Raw genomic sequence first — 18,733 nt, 5'->3', positions numbered from 1 at the left:
TGTTCAGTTTCTTGTGATTACTTCCAGAAGGGGGAAAAAGTCGAAGCCTAGACCAGCATAATGTCTGTTGATATATCTGTTAAGTGTATCCAGAAGGGATCTTAGTATATATACTGCTTTGTTCTTTGCTGTTTTCATCTTACAGTATTTTTGGAAATCTTTCCATATTTGTCCTTATAGATTTACCTCATGTTTTTTTTAAGAGCTGCATAGTACTCTTACTTATTTAAGCAGTCCCTACTGATGGTTGCATCCACTGTTTCCAGGGTCTTGGCTGTTGTATTACTTGAAATGGAATAAAATTCTGGTAGTCATAATTTAGTTATCTTACCTAATACTAGAGCACACTTGGTTTTGATTCTCTTTACAAAATCATAAAATGTTAGTTCACAAAGTTAGTAAGTGCTGCTTGCTTTCAACATCTTTTTCAGGTTGGTACCCGAAGGTATATGGCTCCAGAGGTATTAGAGGGTGCTATAAACTTCCAAAGGGATGCATTTTTGAGGATAGATATGTACGCCATGGGATTAGTCCTGTGGGAACTGGCTTCTCGCTGTACTGCTGCAGATGGTAAGGGAACATATATTTTTTTAAAAGACATATACATATATATGTATACCTGTACCTACTACACGTGTATGAAAAGGGTTGATTACTCTCAAAGGTAATATTTTAAAGTACAATTTTTTAAAAACAGACTCCAAGAGGTGGTAGCATAAAGAAAACTCAGGAGGCAGGGGATGGGGAGGGCAGGAGAGGAAAGGTACTGATATGTATTGATCCATTACCATTGCCAGATGTTTTGCTGGGCACTTTACATACCTTCAGCTTATTTCCTAAAACAACTTTGGAGGTAATTATCACCTCAGTTGTGAGGAATTTGATGCTCAAATTTTAAATAGAAATTAAATAGCTTGTCTGTTTTAGTTGCAGAGTGATAAGTGGTGAAATCAAGATTTGAAACTCTGATCCAGATTCAGGGAGAGGGCTGCTACTTTGGTAAGATCACGAGGGTCCTGAGACACCTAAGAGTTAAAGTCAACTCTTGGGTGAGAGGAGGTGCACAGAGTCGGGGGATTTTGCCTCCCAGGATACTCAGGCTGGCTGTTCAGCCCTCCTGTGATGGATTGAATTACCATTCTATCCTCCATGACCCAGAACTGAGTGTGTGTTACAGCACAAGTTAGATTCTGCCTCCTTAAAGCTTTGTTAAGTCTGATCTGATGTAGACATTATTGTGAACATAAGTTACATTCCCTAGCACATCACCTTGGTTCTAAGGGATTCCTAGTCCTTGTTCTTGAAGTCCTTTTCAAGTCCTAAAAATATTTACATTGATTGACTCATTATAAACCTGCATATTATGTTCCTAGTGTGACAGAATTATAGCGTTGTAGGTATTCTGTCTTTAGTGCTCCTCAGAAGGTCTCTACCCTCTCCAATTATACTACTTTTTTGGATATGAGAATATAAGGCAAATTTCCTATTAAACTCCCAAACCAAGTAAATTAGTTTGATCTTTTAAAACTTTAATTTATAAAAGTTATAACCATCTTAACCTATGTTTATAAGAATATTTTCTGAGTACTGTAATAGTTTCTCAGTGTAGGACAGACTACCTCTGGTATATGAAACTTGATTTGGGATACTCTGCTTTTAAAGGGAATTTAGTGGAAAGTGCTCAGGAATGGACAGCCATTCATTCTTCCAAAATTGGCGTGGGAATGGATCCAGAACCTAAGAAAGGTTGAAGCAATTTGGATATAATTTTAGCTTAGAAGTCTATAGGAAGAAGAGTAAGCTGTTCAGTGTGTTTTGGCTCAAAGTGGAAGAAAAAATGCATTTATTGCGTGCATTTATGGAGGCACAAGTAGGTTAGATGGCAGATGTTACAGGAAAATATATTTCTTCAGAATTTCATTAACATGAACTCTCCAAAGCAAGCCAATTGGATGTAGTGTTATAGGGGATACACAAGTAATATACAGTTTAGTTAAGGTGATAAAATGTATCCTGGACAGTTAACTCCAGAGTAAGGTAAGTATGAATTGTCTACATAGGCAAATGTTTTTGGATGAATGTTAATACCTGAGAAATGTTAAGGGAGTGTTATGGGAGCTTAGAGGTGTGAGGACTTGCTTTGTTGGTGGGGAGGAGAGGTTATCAGGGAAGTTTTTATGGAAAAAGAATAGGATAAGGATAGATGCTTACATTTCTTAAATGCCTTGCATGTGCTATGAAATACTCAATTTCAGAGTCAGGCATTTCTGATTCAAGTCAGAAATTGAAGCAGAGGGGACAGTATGCACACTGCTAACGTAAGTGCTTTTCAATTTTTTAGATGTCTAATTGTTGATGGTTCAGTTCAGTGATTCTCAAACTTTAACGTGCAAACCAAACTCCTGGGAATCTTGTTAAAATTCAGATTTTGACTCGGTAGGTCTGAGGTGGGGCCTGATATTTACATTTCTTACAAAAGCTACCCCATCAGTGCCAGTGCTGGACCTGTGGACCACACTTTGAGTAGCAAGGGTTAAATAGACACCTTAGAATGTCAGTACTCTAAGTGATTGGAAATGCTTCAGCAGAGACTGACTATCCAGCCATCAAGGATTCTTATATTTAGACAGGGTTGAGTTAGATGGCCTCCTTCTTGATCAGCTGTTTATAACTTATATTCTACGCAGGAGTATTTGGTGTGTTTTGAGAACTTATACAAGGTTTATGTCTATATACAGACACATCTGGTCACTGAAATTGCTCATTAGCGACCAATTTCTGTCAACGGGAGACAGTTTAGTGATTGAAAGCACAGACTTTAGAGTCACTGAGGTGGATTCAAATTCCAACTCTATCACTTAACAGCTGTATGCCCTTGTGCAGATGATGGAACTTTTTCTTGAGCTTTTTATCTGTAAAATAGGGTAATGCCACCTTCACTCTGTGAAGATAAAATGGAAGTAAATAATATAAAGTTCCTGGTTAGCATAAGTGCTCATCAGTTATTAGTTATTACAAACTCCTAACTGAATTTCCATATTTGCGTAGGCCTAAGAAAAAGAACATGTAGAATAAATCTTGCTTGTCTGTGAAGGCACATTCTGATTCATTGGGGACCCTTTTTGTAGAGTACCTTTGTGATTTTTAAAAAAACAATATCTGGCAGCTCCTGTGAGGGCAGAGAACAGGTGTGATTCTGGGGTACGTAATTCCTCATGTGGAATGTGTAGGGGGTTTGGGCATGTCAGAATAAAAATGGTTATAGCAGACCGAATCCAAAATCTTCAGAGATGAAAGCACTACTATTTACAGTCTGATCTGAATTGCAAGAGTGGGTACCTTAAAGAGCTATTATGTCCTTAATATGCAGAGATCCATGGTTCCCTATGTGCTATATACAAACAGAGATAGGCATTCCTTATACAACAGGTAATAAAGCTCCTTTCACAGTCCTTAGCAGAGTTACATGCCAAATTACAGACTTTCTGATTTCCTCTAAAGTTTGCGTCACACTGCGGTATAAGTACAGTTGAGGGTTTGTTTCTCTCCCGTCACTATAGCATATGACAGTTGGGAAAAGGTGATTCAGAGTGTGTTTTAGAAAGCTTGTTCCAGTTTGGAAGTTAGGAAGATTTGAATTACAATGATTTTTCCCCTTTTTTTACATTTCAGGACCTGTAGATGAATACATGTTGCCATTTGAGGAGGAAATTGGCCAGCATCCCTCTCTTGAAGACATGCAGGAAGTTGTTGTGCATAAAAAAAAGAGGCCTGTTCTAAGAGATTATTGGCAGAAACATGCTGTAAGTTATATAGTTAGCTTTGCACTTGAATTTCCAATGAAAAATGTTTTTCAGAGGAATGATTGATATCTCTGCACATTTCTCTTTTTTTCTGAGGTGGTGGTCTTCATACAGGATATTCTGAACTAGAGTTCTAGAAACAACAGAATTAAGGCTATGTTCACTGGTGAGGAAGATGGTGAGGTCAGAGCCTTGGGGCACTCAGCTCTGTGGTCTTTCTTGTGCAGATGAGTGTGCCCCCCGTTTGGAGATCTTCCCGGGGGAGGAGTACTTGGCTCTGAGCCTGCGGATAGTCGGGTAGGCTTGCTGATCACCACCTTCCCAGGTCATTTAAGAAAGTGAAGCGCCCAGTTTTCTCCTCTCCATGACAGTTTTTGCATTTTGATTTGGGACTGGATGATTTTCAAGTTCTTAAGAACTTAAGAGACTAGGTAGGTGAAGGGTGGAACAAAACTGCCCTGGTTATTTTGGTCTAGATATAACTAGAAACATGGATAAAGCCAGGTAGAAAATCCTTAAGGTTGGCTTTTGAACCTTTTTTCCTACTTTAACTGCAAGGTAGAAATGCTGATATTAAGAAAACAATAAAAATTGGTAAACTTCTTAAAGCCTCGGTTTTGAATACAATTCAGAGGTTAGCATTTAAATTACCTGGTTTATGAACAATGGTCAGGGATTTCTGGAATTAAAGAAACGGTGCTCTGTGAAGACCTAGATGGGTAGGATTGGGTCAGGGGGAGGGAGGTCCAAGAGGGAGGGGATATATGTATACATATTGGCTGATTCACTTCACTGTGCAGCAGAAACTAACATGACATTGTAAAGCAATTATACTCGAAAAAAAAAATCACCTGCTGTGATAGTCCCAATGCTCAGAAAAAAACATTGATTTCTCTCAGTGCTTTTCTCCATGTGTCTGCATATAATAGATACTCAAAAGTGAATGCTGACAAATATCAAACTTGGCTAATCTTGAAACTTTCTTCGACCCACAAAAATAGCAATTTTTTTGTGAGAGTTTTAGTCTGTTTCCTAACAGAAAACAAAAACTGATGTGGTGTTTGAATGTGTTTTTCCTTTTTAGGGAATGGCAATGCTCTGTGAAACGATAGAAGAATGTTGGGATCACGATGCAGAAGCCAGGTTATCAGCTGGATGTGTAGGTGAAAGAATTACTCAGATGCAAAGACTAACAAATATCATTACCACAGAGGACATTGTAACAGTGGTCACGATGGTGACAAATGTTGACTTTCCTCCCAAAGAATCTAGTCTATGATGGTTGCACCATGTGTACACACTGAGAAACAGGACTCTGAACTGGAGCTGCTAACGAAACTGCTTACAGTTTATTTTCCGTGTGAAATGAGTAAGATGTCTCCTGGACATCTCAGAAAGAAGACCCTCGTTTCAAAAGGTGGCTCTGGGAGACTTAATGGCATTGCCTGTAGCAGAGACATGAAGGACATGAGACTAAGAGAAAAGTTGCAAACTCTAAAAAGAAACTTTTGAAGAAGTGTACATGAAGAATGTGGCCCTCTCCAAATCAAGGATCTTTTTGGACCTGGCTAATCAAGTGTTTGAAAACTGACATCAGATTTCTTAATGTCTGTCCGAAGACACTAATTCCTTAAATGAACTACTGCTATTTTTTTTTAAATCAAAAACTTTTCATTTCAGATTTTAAAAAGGGTAACTTGTTTTTATTGCATTTGCTGTTGTGTTTCTATAAATGACTATTGTAATGCCAATATGACACAGCTTGTGAATGTTTAGTGTGCTGCTGTTCTGTGTACATAAACAAAGTCATCTAAGTGGGGTACAGTAAAGAGGCTTCCAAGCATTACTTTAACCTCCCTCAACAAGGTATACCTCAGTTCCACGGTTGCTAAATTATAAAATTGAAAACACTAACAAAATTTGAATAATAAATTGACCCGTTTTGTAACAAGGTATTACAAATTCACTGTGTTATTTAAGAAAAAAGGTAAGCTATGCTTAGTGCCAACAGTAAGTGGCCATTCGTAAAGCAGTGTTTTAGCTTTTCTTGTGCTAGCTTGTGATTTAAGGAAAAAAAAGTGCTGTTTTTTGAAATGAAAAAATGGTGTCTTTCCCCTTTCTCCCATATTTTAAAGCTTCATCTTATATCCAGTTCCCAAAATGTTGCATACTTACCTACGTATTTTTCTAGGTGTGCTGTGCTTGGGGACTATTTGAAAATTTAAAGCATGATTTAAATTTTTTAAAGTGAGCTGTAACACTGGAAAGCTCTTCATTTTTATTCTTTTAAAATAGATTTTTTTTTCCTATTTATATATGTAAAATTGTAGTGTATTTCTTTTCACCAAACAGTGTGTGGGACATTCTTTATCACTGTTTTAGGATCACCTCAGGAAGTGTCATTACCCAGAATTCCTCACTCTCTGCTTCGAGACTTGTAACTTTATCACTATATTTCTGCTTGGTGCCATCTTGTCAGAGTAATATTTGATGTCTGTGATATGTCAAGAATTATCCTAGGATAGAGATTTAAATTTTTAAGCACAGATTTCAGATGTTACTGCTTTAAAACAAATCAGGGATAACAAGTTAAACTTATAACTTAAAATATGCAATGACATTTAGAGGTAACCAATGTTGATATAGGTAACATAGCTTAGCCTCCTCCCATGAATTGCTTTTACAACTAACCCTGATATTAGTTTAGGATAGTTCATGCCTTATCTTTGATAAGAAAATGGAATTGACGGTAGGTAGGTGCCAAAGTGCTTTTCAAAACAATATTACATTGGAATATAATTGGATTCTTTCTCAAATTTATAGGCCAAAGTAAAACATTAATTTCCTGAATTTCTGGATTACTGATGACCAACAAATAGCCAGTATTATGCTATGTACTTTTGTCAGGTCATTTTAAAATCCATACATTAATTTTATAAAAGAATTTTTTACGTGTCACTATCAGGAGCTCACTGTGAATGTGTTATCTTCAAATGGCTATTTCACCACACAGTACACTACATTTTACATAAAACATGCACTTAATCTCTGGGAATAATAAATTATATTATTTATAAATAATACATAGGTCAACAAGACTCCTTTAAGCAGGGAGGGAAAGAAGAATAACAGCATTGTTGTCTGTGTGCCACACACCATACAGAACTTTGTGCTCTTGGTCACATAATGTACCCAAGGCTTTGTTGTATTTCTAAGAATTCCCATTTCAATGTTGAGCTCACCTTTATTTCAAAAAGTACGTGGCTTCTCAATTTCTTGGTCTGGTTTTGCTTCCACTTGGAAACTAATTAAGAAGGGAAAATGAGAATGTTCATACATGAAAATTGTTAATCTCCTGAAGACTAATTTCTACCTGTTGTGAACAATCCTGTTTTTAAAAGTTAAAAAAAAAAATCAAATCAAAAGAAAAGGGAATATTATGATGAATGTTTGGCTTATGTGAATCTTAGAGATAAACTTTATAAGACCACTTATTCACAAAATAAAGTTTTCTCTTCATGTTAGAAAAAATTTTTAGAAATCCTGGGTATTGTACTTAAAACTCTAGCTAACCAATTTTAAAACCTGTATCCTTTTGAGAATTACATTGACAGAAAAATACTTTTTATAAGCAGTAAAATAAGAATGTTCCAGTGACTACCTGTCCTGATACCTAGTCTTGTTAAAACTTTCTTTTGCAGGGCATTTTCATGTTTGGTTTACAGTCAGTGTAAGTGGGCAAGTTAATAAAAACTTTGAGCTTAGGGATACTGAAAAAAAGAAAGATCAAAAAGAGAAAAATGATTTGTTTTGGGGTACACTAAGACCCCAGTAATTTTTTCCTCATGTGTATGGTGCTCCTTATGATTCGTCTTGTATTTTGCCTTTATGACACCCATCAGAACTGCTGCTCTAACTTATACTCTCTACCTTGCCCAGATCTCCGTGTAAGGAATGCTTTATGATCAACTGCCATAGGACTGATGGATTAACCAGTGTTTGGCTTTATTCGAAGTTTATGCCCTGCACAGCTCTTGTATGTATTTTAGATGCTAGGAAGTTTTTAGCATGTGATGTGTGATTCTTGTTTGAATGTTTATTACAGGTACCTTGTGAATTCCAGAACAGAGACTGTGCCTCACAATTGTTGGTCCCATGAACTTGCACTATCCTTCATGGTGATGTTTCGAAAATACAATCAGGAAAAAAAAAAGTTTATAACTTAAAAATGAGTCATATATCATGAAACTAAAAAGAATCTGTTCTTCCCCCTTTCCTCACTCCTAGGTAACAGCTACATTTAAGTAAAATGCAGGTGGTAGGGGAAAAATCCTGGCCAGATGATAGTTTAGTGGAATAAACTGATTACTGTTTTAAAAAAATGCTTCACCACGGATATTTTCCAGTTTCTCTTTTTTACCTTTTTAAAATACTACTTTTTAGGAAATTTGGTATAATGTGCATAAAATTATTTACTGATTTATGGGCAAAATGATACAAGTAGCATCTTGATTGAACATCATTTACCTCAGATATTCAACCAGCAGTACATTTTTTAATGCAGTCTCAACCCATATCCTATTTGTTACCTCTCAAAATATTGGTAAACAGTTATTTTAGCTTTACTCTGTATTTCTTGTCAGTGTTTTGGGCACAGGTTGTTGTACTACTGTCAAATTGTACTTGCTATTTTTTCTGCAAGTATTTAACAAAAAGTTAAAAAAGAAAAAAAAAAGTCCCATAAAACCCCACCTTGGGTAAGTGATTGTTAAATATTGTACAAATAAAATGTATGCTATCCCCATTCCATTCCCAAGTTAAATAAAAAAATAAATATGGTGTGATTTGCATATGAAGTTTTTCTTTAGTTATACATTCTTAAAGAGGGGAACAGTAGCTTTATAATTTACAGTGAGGCTTACACCTTGAGATTTGCAAGAATGGGGATAGGTGAAAGGGAGGTTTGTCAGTTGTGGCATTTCCCTCCTTTGTTGTGTAAACAGATTGTATTCCCACTAAACTACATATGTTGGTCCTGGCAATTTTAAGAGAGGCTAAATGGTCTTAGTTACCTTGTCTTTTCATACGGAGATTTAAAAAAAGTGGCTTAGGTAATAGACATCAAAGACATAAACTACTCTTCCCAACTGTAACTAGTTTACCAGTTGAACAGAAGAATTCTGGTATTTTCACTTAGGGTAATCGGTGAGAGAGATCACCAAGGAAGCTAGCATTCATTTACATTTTTAGTGTTGCAAATTCTTTTGTTTATCCTGTGACTTTCGAAGAAAGGGGGGGTGGAAGAGCCCTACCTTGTCACACTGAGCGTCACAGTTCACACCCATGGATTCTCAATTTTTGGGGGGTAAAGGTGAAGGAAAGGGCAACACTTAGGTTATGGTGGTTTGAAAGAACCTGCGTTGTCTTCTAAAACCAAATGAAAATGCAAACCATGGTGGAATCTGCAAGGAATCTCTACAGAAAGACCGAAACTGTTTCCACAGCGTTGTTCTGCAAAACAGATTCTTCAGACAGTTAATAGTATATAATCAACACATATAGCATTATGATGTGGTAAGTTTGGACCAACAGCTCTTATCTCCTCAGAGCCATTCACATGCATGTCCACAAAATTGGAAAGACTTTTTTTCTTAATAAGATCCTGTTTTTGGTAGGGCACCTGGAGGGAATCACATGAGTGAAAACTGCACTGATGGCGCTAACATTCCTCCTCACCTGGTTTTCAGTCTTTTGATTGCGCTGTTAACAGGCTACATTCCTCCTCTAGTAAATGAAAATATCTTTAAGCCGTATTTGTTTACATTATTCTCGAAAGCTTTTTACTAGGGCTTTTTCAGATTTGGTTTTTATTTTATTCATGATGGTTTAAGCAATTTAAGAGATGAAGTTAGTTTAAAAAATTTTAAGTATATTTAGCTTCTCTGTATTAGGGAATGTGGAAAGGGGTACATCAACATTCCTCTAAAAAAAATGCCCTTGAAATGTAGGCACGTGCTTCATTTGTATGACTTCTGCTAACCTACTTTTTCTAGTGTGTTTCATAGCTCTTTCACTGATATTGATGGATTTTCTGTAAGGCAGGTGAGGGCTCTCAAACTTCTAGTGGCATCTTAAGCTGATAAAAATTTGCAATCTTCAAGCCAGTTCTTTGGGTGCTTTTATGGTCAGTACCTTTAAGCAGAGGGTACTTCTCTAAACAGTTGAGAAGAATTTTTAAAGGGACAATCTTAGCTCAAGTGCAAAATCCTTGCTTCTGGTAATAGTGATGCCACCATGGGAAGTATTTTTTCAAAGTATCTCCTAAAAATCTGTAGACTATTGCATAGAACCAGGGTGCAAGCCTTAGCTTTCATAATACACTGCTGAAAAGTAAATGACAGTGATCTGAAAACTTAGAATGCCGGTATACAAAGAACAGGTTGCAACTACTAAAGAGCTATTTTTATGCACAGAAATCTCATATTCCATTCTAAACGCAATACTTCTTAAAAACCACGTAAATAGTTTTTTAGAGTATACTTTTAAAAATACATGGTAAGGAACGCATTACTGAGTTTTGGTGTCAACGAAATGAGTTGAATTCCAGGGTCTGTCAATCCTCTGGACAGGGTCACTACTGTGTTAGTTTTCTCACCTGTAAACAACAGTAACTAAATATCATAAGGTCTTTGACAGTTAAAAGGATTACAAACTGCACAAGGATAGGGAGTCTGTCTTTAGTAAACCTTCCATGAAAATAATAGACAAATATTTTTAAATAAATGAAGTCACTAACATGTAACGAATGCTTACTAAATTTCATTTTAAACATATACCAGCATTAGTTCATGGATTCCTGATGCTTTGCCATTCCCACGTTCCTCCCTCCTAGGGCTCCACATTTTGATACAAGCAGGTTTAGTTAGCACCGTCATACACTTTCCATTATCTGTGGGGGTGGGTTCACAGGATCCCCTAAACTGCCTGTGTCAGAAAGACAAATGCTAGTCCCTAGAACAGGCCCCAGAATCTGCATTTTAAAACATGCTACAAAAGATTCTTCTGTAGATGGTATGAGTACCATATTATAAGAAGCCTGGAAGAAAATGGTCAAACCTTTTGCTTTTTTCTTCCGTGTAAACCATCTTCTAGCCAAACTGATCAGTCTCCTGAACTAGAAGACGTGGGTCTGGGACAGAATCCCAAATTTCCATGAATACAGAAAAACTGCAGCACCTCCCAAAGGACCAAAAGATTACTCATTACACCTCAACTCTTACCATTGTTTCTTTACTGCTTTGTTTAAGGTTTGTAAAAACATCTGGCTGCTGGGTTGAAATGAACTCTTCAAATGTACCACATAAATACTTCACAAGTGTTAAATAAGCATATGATTCAATCCCTAAAATAGTCATATTTATTTTTTTGAACAACTACCTACAACATAATCTAAATTACTGGAATTATAAATCATGTAACTGCTCATGTGCCGTGATTCAAAGGCAAGGCACAGCCATGATGCTACATGTGTAACAGTCTCCCATAAATACAAAAATACATTTTTATAAATATAAGAAAATGTAATAACATATCTTGTTGAAGGACAACATTCTTTAGAGAAGTATGCCTGAAACTCCACAACTGAAGCCATGGTTATATTCATAACCAGCTTAGGGAGGATGTTGCCCACTGCCTAACATCTGTAGGACAGTTAGGGTATTTTTGCAAAGCATTCATAATTTGCGTATTATCCAAAAGTAGTTTCATCAGCTGGTACTCCCTCTGTGCATTTACTGATGTTCTTTCCATGGGCCTTATTAATTCTAATTGTTGTAAATGTTCAAAGGCCTGAAAGATGAAAGAAATAGTTTAGGTTGAATAGGGGAAGTAAAGTAAACAACATTAACTCAGAGAACAGTCAGGATCTTGGTCAGTTGTGGAATAGAGTACCAGGAAACAAAACTTAATAGATATCAGTAAAGTTCAAAAACAACTCTCATTAACCTCATAAAAACTTCACACATCACACGAGGCAGTGTCTATATACAGTTATCCGTCCCTGCATCACTGAATATAAACAGGGCAAACTTAATTCAGTTTGTACAACGTGGTTTTTGTTCCTAACCTCATTCTATGTCATATCTCCTCCTAGTACTTAAGTTAACAGTTTCTAGTTCTCTATAAAAACCTAAGATCTGATAAGACCAGTACTTTTTCACTAATTGCCTAGGTTACTCAAATTCGCCTTTACATTTTGTTTCTACCTTTGTAAGACTTTGCTGTGTAAAAGTTTAATACAGCTGTAAAAAGAGAGGGAGGCAGGAAAGACCTGTAGGAGTACACCTGTTCAGCTAACCCTATAAATAAATGATTCAGCAGAGTGGTACAGGTATGGAGGAAAAGACAGGCTCCTGTTTCCCGAAGAAGTCTGACAGACCACTACAACCCGTCAGAAAGTCCCTTTCTTTCATCTTCCCCACCTTAACAGGGCTCTTTACTGTCTGCTTCCTCTTACCTCCAACATTCATGTATTATGTCTTTTCTAACCATGTTTGTTGTTTCAGGTATTTTATTAATGTATTAAAAAAACCCCATTAAATCATGACCTACTAACCATTAAATACTGAGACACTGAAATAGATTATGAGCTTTCTATTCTTAAGCCTCACTGTGAAAAATACTGTTGGAAAATATTCTTTATGTACTATAAAAATTCTTCTGATGAAAAGAGAAACAGTTCAGACACCATTAATTTCTGAAAATGAGAAAATACTAGAGGCTGCAGGTACTGGCTGACTAAAACTGAGGAGATTTAAAGTATTTCTAGGTAGCAAAATACTTTCTTATTTAATTAAAAGGTAGAAATGAGCAGCTTCAAATTACTCATAAAAATTTAAGTGCTCAGCTAAACCTTTCCACTCATACAACTCCCACAAGCTATGACTATCAGACAAATATGGACATTAGGAAGGGAGGAAAAAACCAACCTCCAGTATACTAAATACTTTTCTTATTGTTTTGAAGAAATGGCAATGCCCTGATCTCACATTTTTTGGTTGCTGTAAGAAATAAAATTGACTACTAATCCCTTATAAAGGATGCTAAAGAAGCTATGGGTCCACTGCTTAAAAAAAATCAAAAAAGGTGTTTCTTCCCATAAAGTCCTCTAGAGCTGTACTGTCCAATAGGTAACCACTAGCTACACGGGGCTCTTGAGCATTTGAAATGTGGGACTCTATTTTTAATTTTATTTAATTTTTATTAAGTTTAATTAAAAAACTAACACTTAGAAAATTTGTATGTTTGAAACAATTTCATAATGTAAATCTACTTCAGCTAAATAAGGAATCTAAAAAAAATAATTGAAGGAATCTAAAGAGCAATTATTTCCAATGAATAGTCAGTGAATTAAGATGTGCTTTAAATGTAAACACATAGAATTTCAAAGATTTAACACAAAAGAAAATGAACTTCATTAATAATTTTCTATATTGACTATAGATCAAAAGATTTTGGTACAGTAAATAAAATTTACTGTCCAAGTTAATTTCACCTTTTTTTTGTTTTACTTTTTTGTTGCTACTAGAAAATCTAAAATTACATTATGTGGCTCATATTTCTGGTGGACAATGGTATGCTAGAATAAAGTTCCTCAAGTTTTAAAACTCATGCCTCATCCCTAACAAAACTTTCTCTGTATACCCTCACCAACCAATGAGATTCTTTTTTGTTTTCTTAATGACCCATTCGGTCTCTTTTTACTGCTGAGATTATAAAGCCAAGCTTAGAGGTATAAAGGGATAGGGTTATGACTGTAACGAGTAGATCCTTTGCACGATGCCAGTTCTAGGAAGAGACAGTAGAGGGCAGTATACCCCCAAAACTGTAAAAAGAACTGGCTGCATTCTTCAGAATGATTCAAACATTTCATTTTTAGATTGATTTTTTTTGGTCTGTTTTGAATAAAATTCCTATGATAATACCTAATGTTTCAAAATTAATGAAAGTGCAACTATGATATATACAATCAAATCAGATGTAAAAATAAGCCTTTAAAAATTAAAACTCTTACCTTCATGACAACAGGTTTCTCAAAATTATAAACAGAATGGGCCTTCCTTTGAACAAACTTCTGAAACTCTGGACAGAAAGCAATGACAGCATTAGTAGCTTCAAATAAGCAGTGGGGGTAGTAGTGTTAGAAAACACCAATGTCTCATCTCACCATTATAAACCATTTGAAAATTAAAGGGTTCCTCTTCATAGATGTCATTTAAATGTTTCATTGCTATGATAAGACAGATTTCCAAGACTGACAGACCTATAATAAAAGGGGAACAAACTATGAGGTATAGTTTATTTACTGATACATAAGCCTGAAATAACTTTCCTTCAAATAGAAGGATAAAGTGAAAGATTATGGTTTTGAGGGGTGGAGGGAGGTCAAGACACCCCTCTAGGTTCAAATGTGTTTCAGTCACTATTATCTGAATAATCTTAAGAAAGTTACTCAACCTCCCTGAGCTCAGTTTTCATATATGTAAAATAGGATCGTTCTAAACTTCCAGAGATGGTACAAGGATTCGAGACAATACTATCTAACACTTAACCACATAAACCAGAGCTGCAATTATGATGTAACTTTAAAATTACACAGGGCCCTCGATTATTCAGAATCTCTAATCCCCTGGAAATTATATCTAATTTTTTAATTTCCTGGAGAGGAGAAGGTTCATTAGATTCTCAAAAGGGATAGTGAACCCCAAATGGCTAAAAGCCAGTGCCCTTCATTAACACTTGGTGCAATGAGAACGCCTGCAATACAGTCTCAGCTGGATTTACAATGTAGCAAGTGAGGCAGTGCCTCGAGTTCCTTTCACTTTAAATGGGAGGAACAATACCTTTTAAAGGGCTGAGTTAAAGGACGTATGGATATAAAAGTATTCTGTATATAAAATACTATACCCAATGTTAATTATAATTTTGAAAATCATACCATTATATAAACTCAAACATTTAAAAAACTACTAATTAAGCAGGTTTCTCACCATGTACAATATTTGCTTTAGAGTCCATGCTACACAGCTGGTTTGCCTCCATCAGATCTGCTGCAGTCATAAATGGGTGTGATGGTGTTACACGATTTAAAGCAAGCATCTAAGGAAATGCAGATCAGAAAAACAACTGCATATTTACTTAGGCACTTTAACAAAACTTCTTAATTCAGAGAGTTATGAAAGAGTAAATAGTAATGCCTGGGAAAGGTATTCTCATATTTAGCTCTATTAAAATACAGTATTTCAGTTCATATGTCATGTAACTGTATAAATGTAAAGCATTAAAAAATTCTTGCTGCTCTCTCTACCCCTTTCCATTTGCATATCTTGTTTGTTTACAACTCCTCAAAAGAAAAATACTTTAGAAGGAGTAGGGTGACAAGAAGAGACCAAAAATAAGTAAGACTACTATTTAAAGCCCCAGACTAAACCAAACCAAAAAGGCAGAAGTGTGACTTGTAAAAACTTTCTTACCACCCAATCGACCAATCCAGGTTATTAGTCTTAAGTGACAGAGGTGAGCTACTTTATATTCAATTGTATTAAAAATTAAAAAAACAAAAACAAAATTATACCAAGAAACAACTCTCCTTGAAAGCAAGGACAAGTTGCCTCCATGTAGCAAGTGCTCTGTCCAATGACTAACAAAAACTTCTGCATTTGAAGATTTATTTATTTGTAACTTTCCTAACATCTAAATTTTACTTAATTTTTTAAAAATTTATTTTTCATTGAAATATAATTGACTCAGCATTTAAATTTGGTCATGTAAGTAGGGTGAGCAGGTAAAAATGCATGACATCTCATTAAATTTGAATTCCAGGTAAACAATGAGTAATTTCTTAGTGTAAGTATATGCCATGTAATATTTGGGACACTAACACTAGAAACTCCTTTTTTAAAAAAAATATATATTTTATTGAAGCATAGTTGATTTACAATGTTGTGTTAATTTCTACTGTATAGCAAAGTGATTCAGTTATACATATATATACACTCTTTTTCACTATGGTTTATCACAGGATATTGAATATAGTTCCCTGTGCTATACAGTGGGAACTTGTTGTTTATCCATTCTACCTATATTTTGCATCTGCTAATCCCATACTACCAATCCATCCCTCCACCACCCCACTCTCACCCTCGGCAGCCACAAGTCTATTCTCTATGTCTGTGAGTCTGTCTCTGCTTTGTAGATAAGTTCATTTGTGTCATATTTTAGATTCCACATATAATTGATAGTATATGGTATTTGTCTTTCTCTTTCTGACTTACTTCAGTTAGTGATGATCTCTAGGTCCATCCATGTTGTTGCAAATGGCATTATTTCATTCATTTTTTAATGGCTGAGTAGTATTCCACTGTATATATGTGTACCACATCTTCATTATCCATTCATCTATCGATAGACATTTAGGTTGTTTCCATGTCTTGGCTATTGTGAATAGTGCTGCTATGAACATATGGTTGCATGTATCTTTTTGAATTATAGGTTTGTGCAAATATATGCCCAGGAGTGGGATTACTGGATCACATGGCAAATCTATTTTTAGTTATTTGAAGAACCTCCATACTGTTTTCCATAGCAGCTGCACGAATTCACATTCCCACCAACATAGTTGCTGCACAAATTTACATTCCACACTCTCTCCAGCATTTGTTATTTGTAGACTTTTTAATGATGGCCATTCTGACCAGTGTGATGCGGTACCTCATTGTAGTTTTGATTTGCATTTCTCTAATAATTAGCAATGTTGAACATCTTTTCATGTGCCCGTTACCATCTGTATGCCTTCTTTGGAGAAGTATCTATTTAGGTCTACTGCCTATTTTTCGATTGGGTTTTTTAATTGTTGTTATTATTAAGTTGTATGATCTGTTCGTATATTTTGGAAATTAAGCCCTTGTCTGTCACATCATTTGCAAATATTTTCTCCCAGTCCTTAGGTTGTCTTTTTGCTTTGTTTATGGTTTCCTTTGCTGTACAAAAGCCTGTAAGTTTGATTAGGTCCCATTTGTTTATTTTTCCTTTTATTTCTATTGCCTTGAACTCTCTCCCTTTTTTAACCAGGGCCCAGGGTCTTTAATTGAACAAAAAAGTTTGGTAATCCTTGTCCTTCATTCCCCATACTGGGAGGGATCCAGGTACCCAGTAGCTCCTTCCCTTTCTCTTACCTTTTCTTTTTGCTTTTATTATAAAATATTTTTGACATATAAAAAGGCAAGAGAATAATATAATGAATATCCATGACCACTTTCTCAGCTTACAAAATATAAACTTAGAGTTGAAGCTCCTGTCTCTTGCCCTGGTTGGACTCTCTACTCTTCTCCATGCAAAAAAATCATGCAAGTCTTCATCCTTCTACTACATATCTTTGTATTCCTAGACAATACAGAGTAATTTTCAACTTTTATATAAATACCATATTGTACTTAATGCTACTCTTTCTTCACTAAACAACTGTCATGAGAATTCATCTATGTCCAGATGTCAATTGTGGTTTACTCTTTTTTTTGTTATATTCCTTTGTATATATGCACAATTTAATTATTCTTTCCCTTATTGATGGGTATCTGTCATTTTGGGGGAGGGACTATAAACAAGGCTGCAATAAACAATCTTGTACATGCCTTCTTGTGTATTTGAGTCTCTCTAGATACCTAATTTTCCATATTGCTCTCCAAAGTATCTATACATATTTACACTACTAGCAGCAATAAACGTAACAGTCACCATATCATCAGACATAAACTTTTGTTGTTGTTATTGTTGCAGTACGCGGGCCTCTCACTGTTGTGGCCTCTCCCGTTGCGGAGCACAGGCTCCAGACGCGCAGGCTCAACGGCGATGGCTCATGGGCCCAGCCGCTCCGCGGTAGGTGGGATCCTCCCGGACCGGGGCACGAACCTGTGTCCCCTGCATCGGCAGGCGGACTCTCAACCACTGCGCCACCAGGGAAGCCCCAGACATAAACTTTTGACACCCACCAGATTGGCAGAAAAAAGGGTTTAACTGTAAAGTTTAAATTGTACCATTTCCCTAATTACTGGAGAGGTTAAATATCTTTGCAATTTATAAGTCATGTGGGATTCTACAATGGTGGATTGCTTGCACTCATATTCTTAGTTCTTCCCTTTATTTTTCATTATTATTTTTTTTTTTATGGTCGGGATGCAAAAACTCGGGCTCTGTGCACCGGTGCTGAATTGTATCTCAGAGACAGAGTTTTGGATGAAGTAGAAAAGAATAGCTTTATTGCTTTGCCAGGCAAAGAGGGAGACAGCAGACTCCTGCCCTTGAAAACTGTGGGTCCCAACCTGGGAGGATTTAGTGAGGAGTTTTATAACAATGGTTCAAGGCCAGGGTTGCTGATAAGGATCAGGGTGTATGCAGGGCCTGCACTCCTTTAATCTGCCCTCAGGTGGTCTTTTTTATTTAATTTTTAAATTTTATTTTTTTTATATTGCAGGTTCTTATTAGTCATCAATTTTATACACATCAGTGTATACATGACAATCCCAATCACCCAATTCAGCACACCACCATCCTCACCCCACCGCGGTTTTCCCCCCTTGGTGTCCATACGTTTGTTCTCTACATCTGTGTCTCAACTTCTGCCCTGCAAACCGGTTCATCTGTACCATTTTTCTAGGTTCCACATATATGCATTAATATACTATATTTGTTTTTCTTTTTCTTACTTCACTCTATGACAGTCTCTAGATCCATCCACATCTCAACAAATGACCCAATTTCGTTCCTTTTTATGGCTGAGTAATATTCCATTGCATATATGTACCACATCCTCTTTAACCATTCGTCTGTCGAGGGGCATTTAGTTTGCTTCCATGACCTGGCTATTGTAAATAGTG

At 36.1% G+C, this 18,733-nt stretch overlaps 2 protein-coding genes across 6 annotated transcripts in view; one reads left to right on the top strand and one right to left on the bottom strand.

Annotated features, from left to right (window-relative positions):
* The window catches only part of ACVR2A (activin A receptor type 2A), an 83,163-nt gene extending 77,405 nt beyond the window's left edge, over window positions 1–5,758 (top strand). For both annotated transcript variants that reach the window (XM_082658129.1, XM_082658130.1), the window contains 3 exons: window positions 432–570; window positions 3,673–3,803; window positions 4,888–5,758. In XM_082658129.1, the coding sequence (XP_082514255.1) occupies window positions 432–570; window positions 3,673–3,803; window positions 4,888–5,082 (465 nt within the window). In that variant the 3' untranslated portion in view covers window positions 5,083–5,758. The remainder of the gene's footprint in view (window positions 1–431; window positions 571–3,672; window positions 3,804–4,887) is intronic.
* Window positions 5,759–9,525: 3,767 nt separating this feature from the next.
* Window positions 9,526–18,733, bottom strand: part of ORC4 (origin recognition complex subunit 4) — a 96,604-nt gene continuing 87,396 nt past the window's right edge. For all 4 annotated transcript variants that reach the window (XM_082657953.1, XM_082657954.1, XM_082657955.1 and 1 more), the window contains 4 exons: window positions 14,852–14,960; window positions 14,029–14,124; window positions 13,876–13,943; window positions 9,526–11,651 (listed from right to left, as the gene is read on the bottom strand). In XM_082657953.1, the coding sequence (XP_082514079.1) occupies window positions 11,463–11,651; window positions 13,876–13,943; window positions 14,029–14,124; window positions 14,852–14,960 (462 nt within the window). In that variant the 3' untranslated portion in view covers window positions 9,526–11,462. The remainder of the gene's footprint in view (window positions 11,652–13,875; window positions 13,944–14,028; window positions 14,125–14,851; window positions 14,961–18,733) is intronic.

Source organism: Grampus griseus (genome assembly GCF_964374135.1).
Source record: "Grampus griseus genome assembly, chromosome: 7".
In the NCBI taxonomy this organism is placed as follows: Eukaryota; Metazoa; Chordata; class Mammalia; order Artiodactyla; family Delphinidae; genus Grampus; species Grampus griseus.
This window is presented reverse-complemented; position numbering and strand designations above follow the sequence as displayed.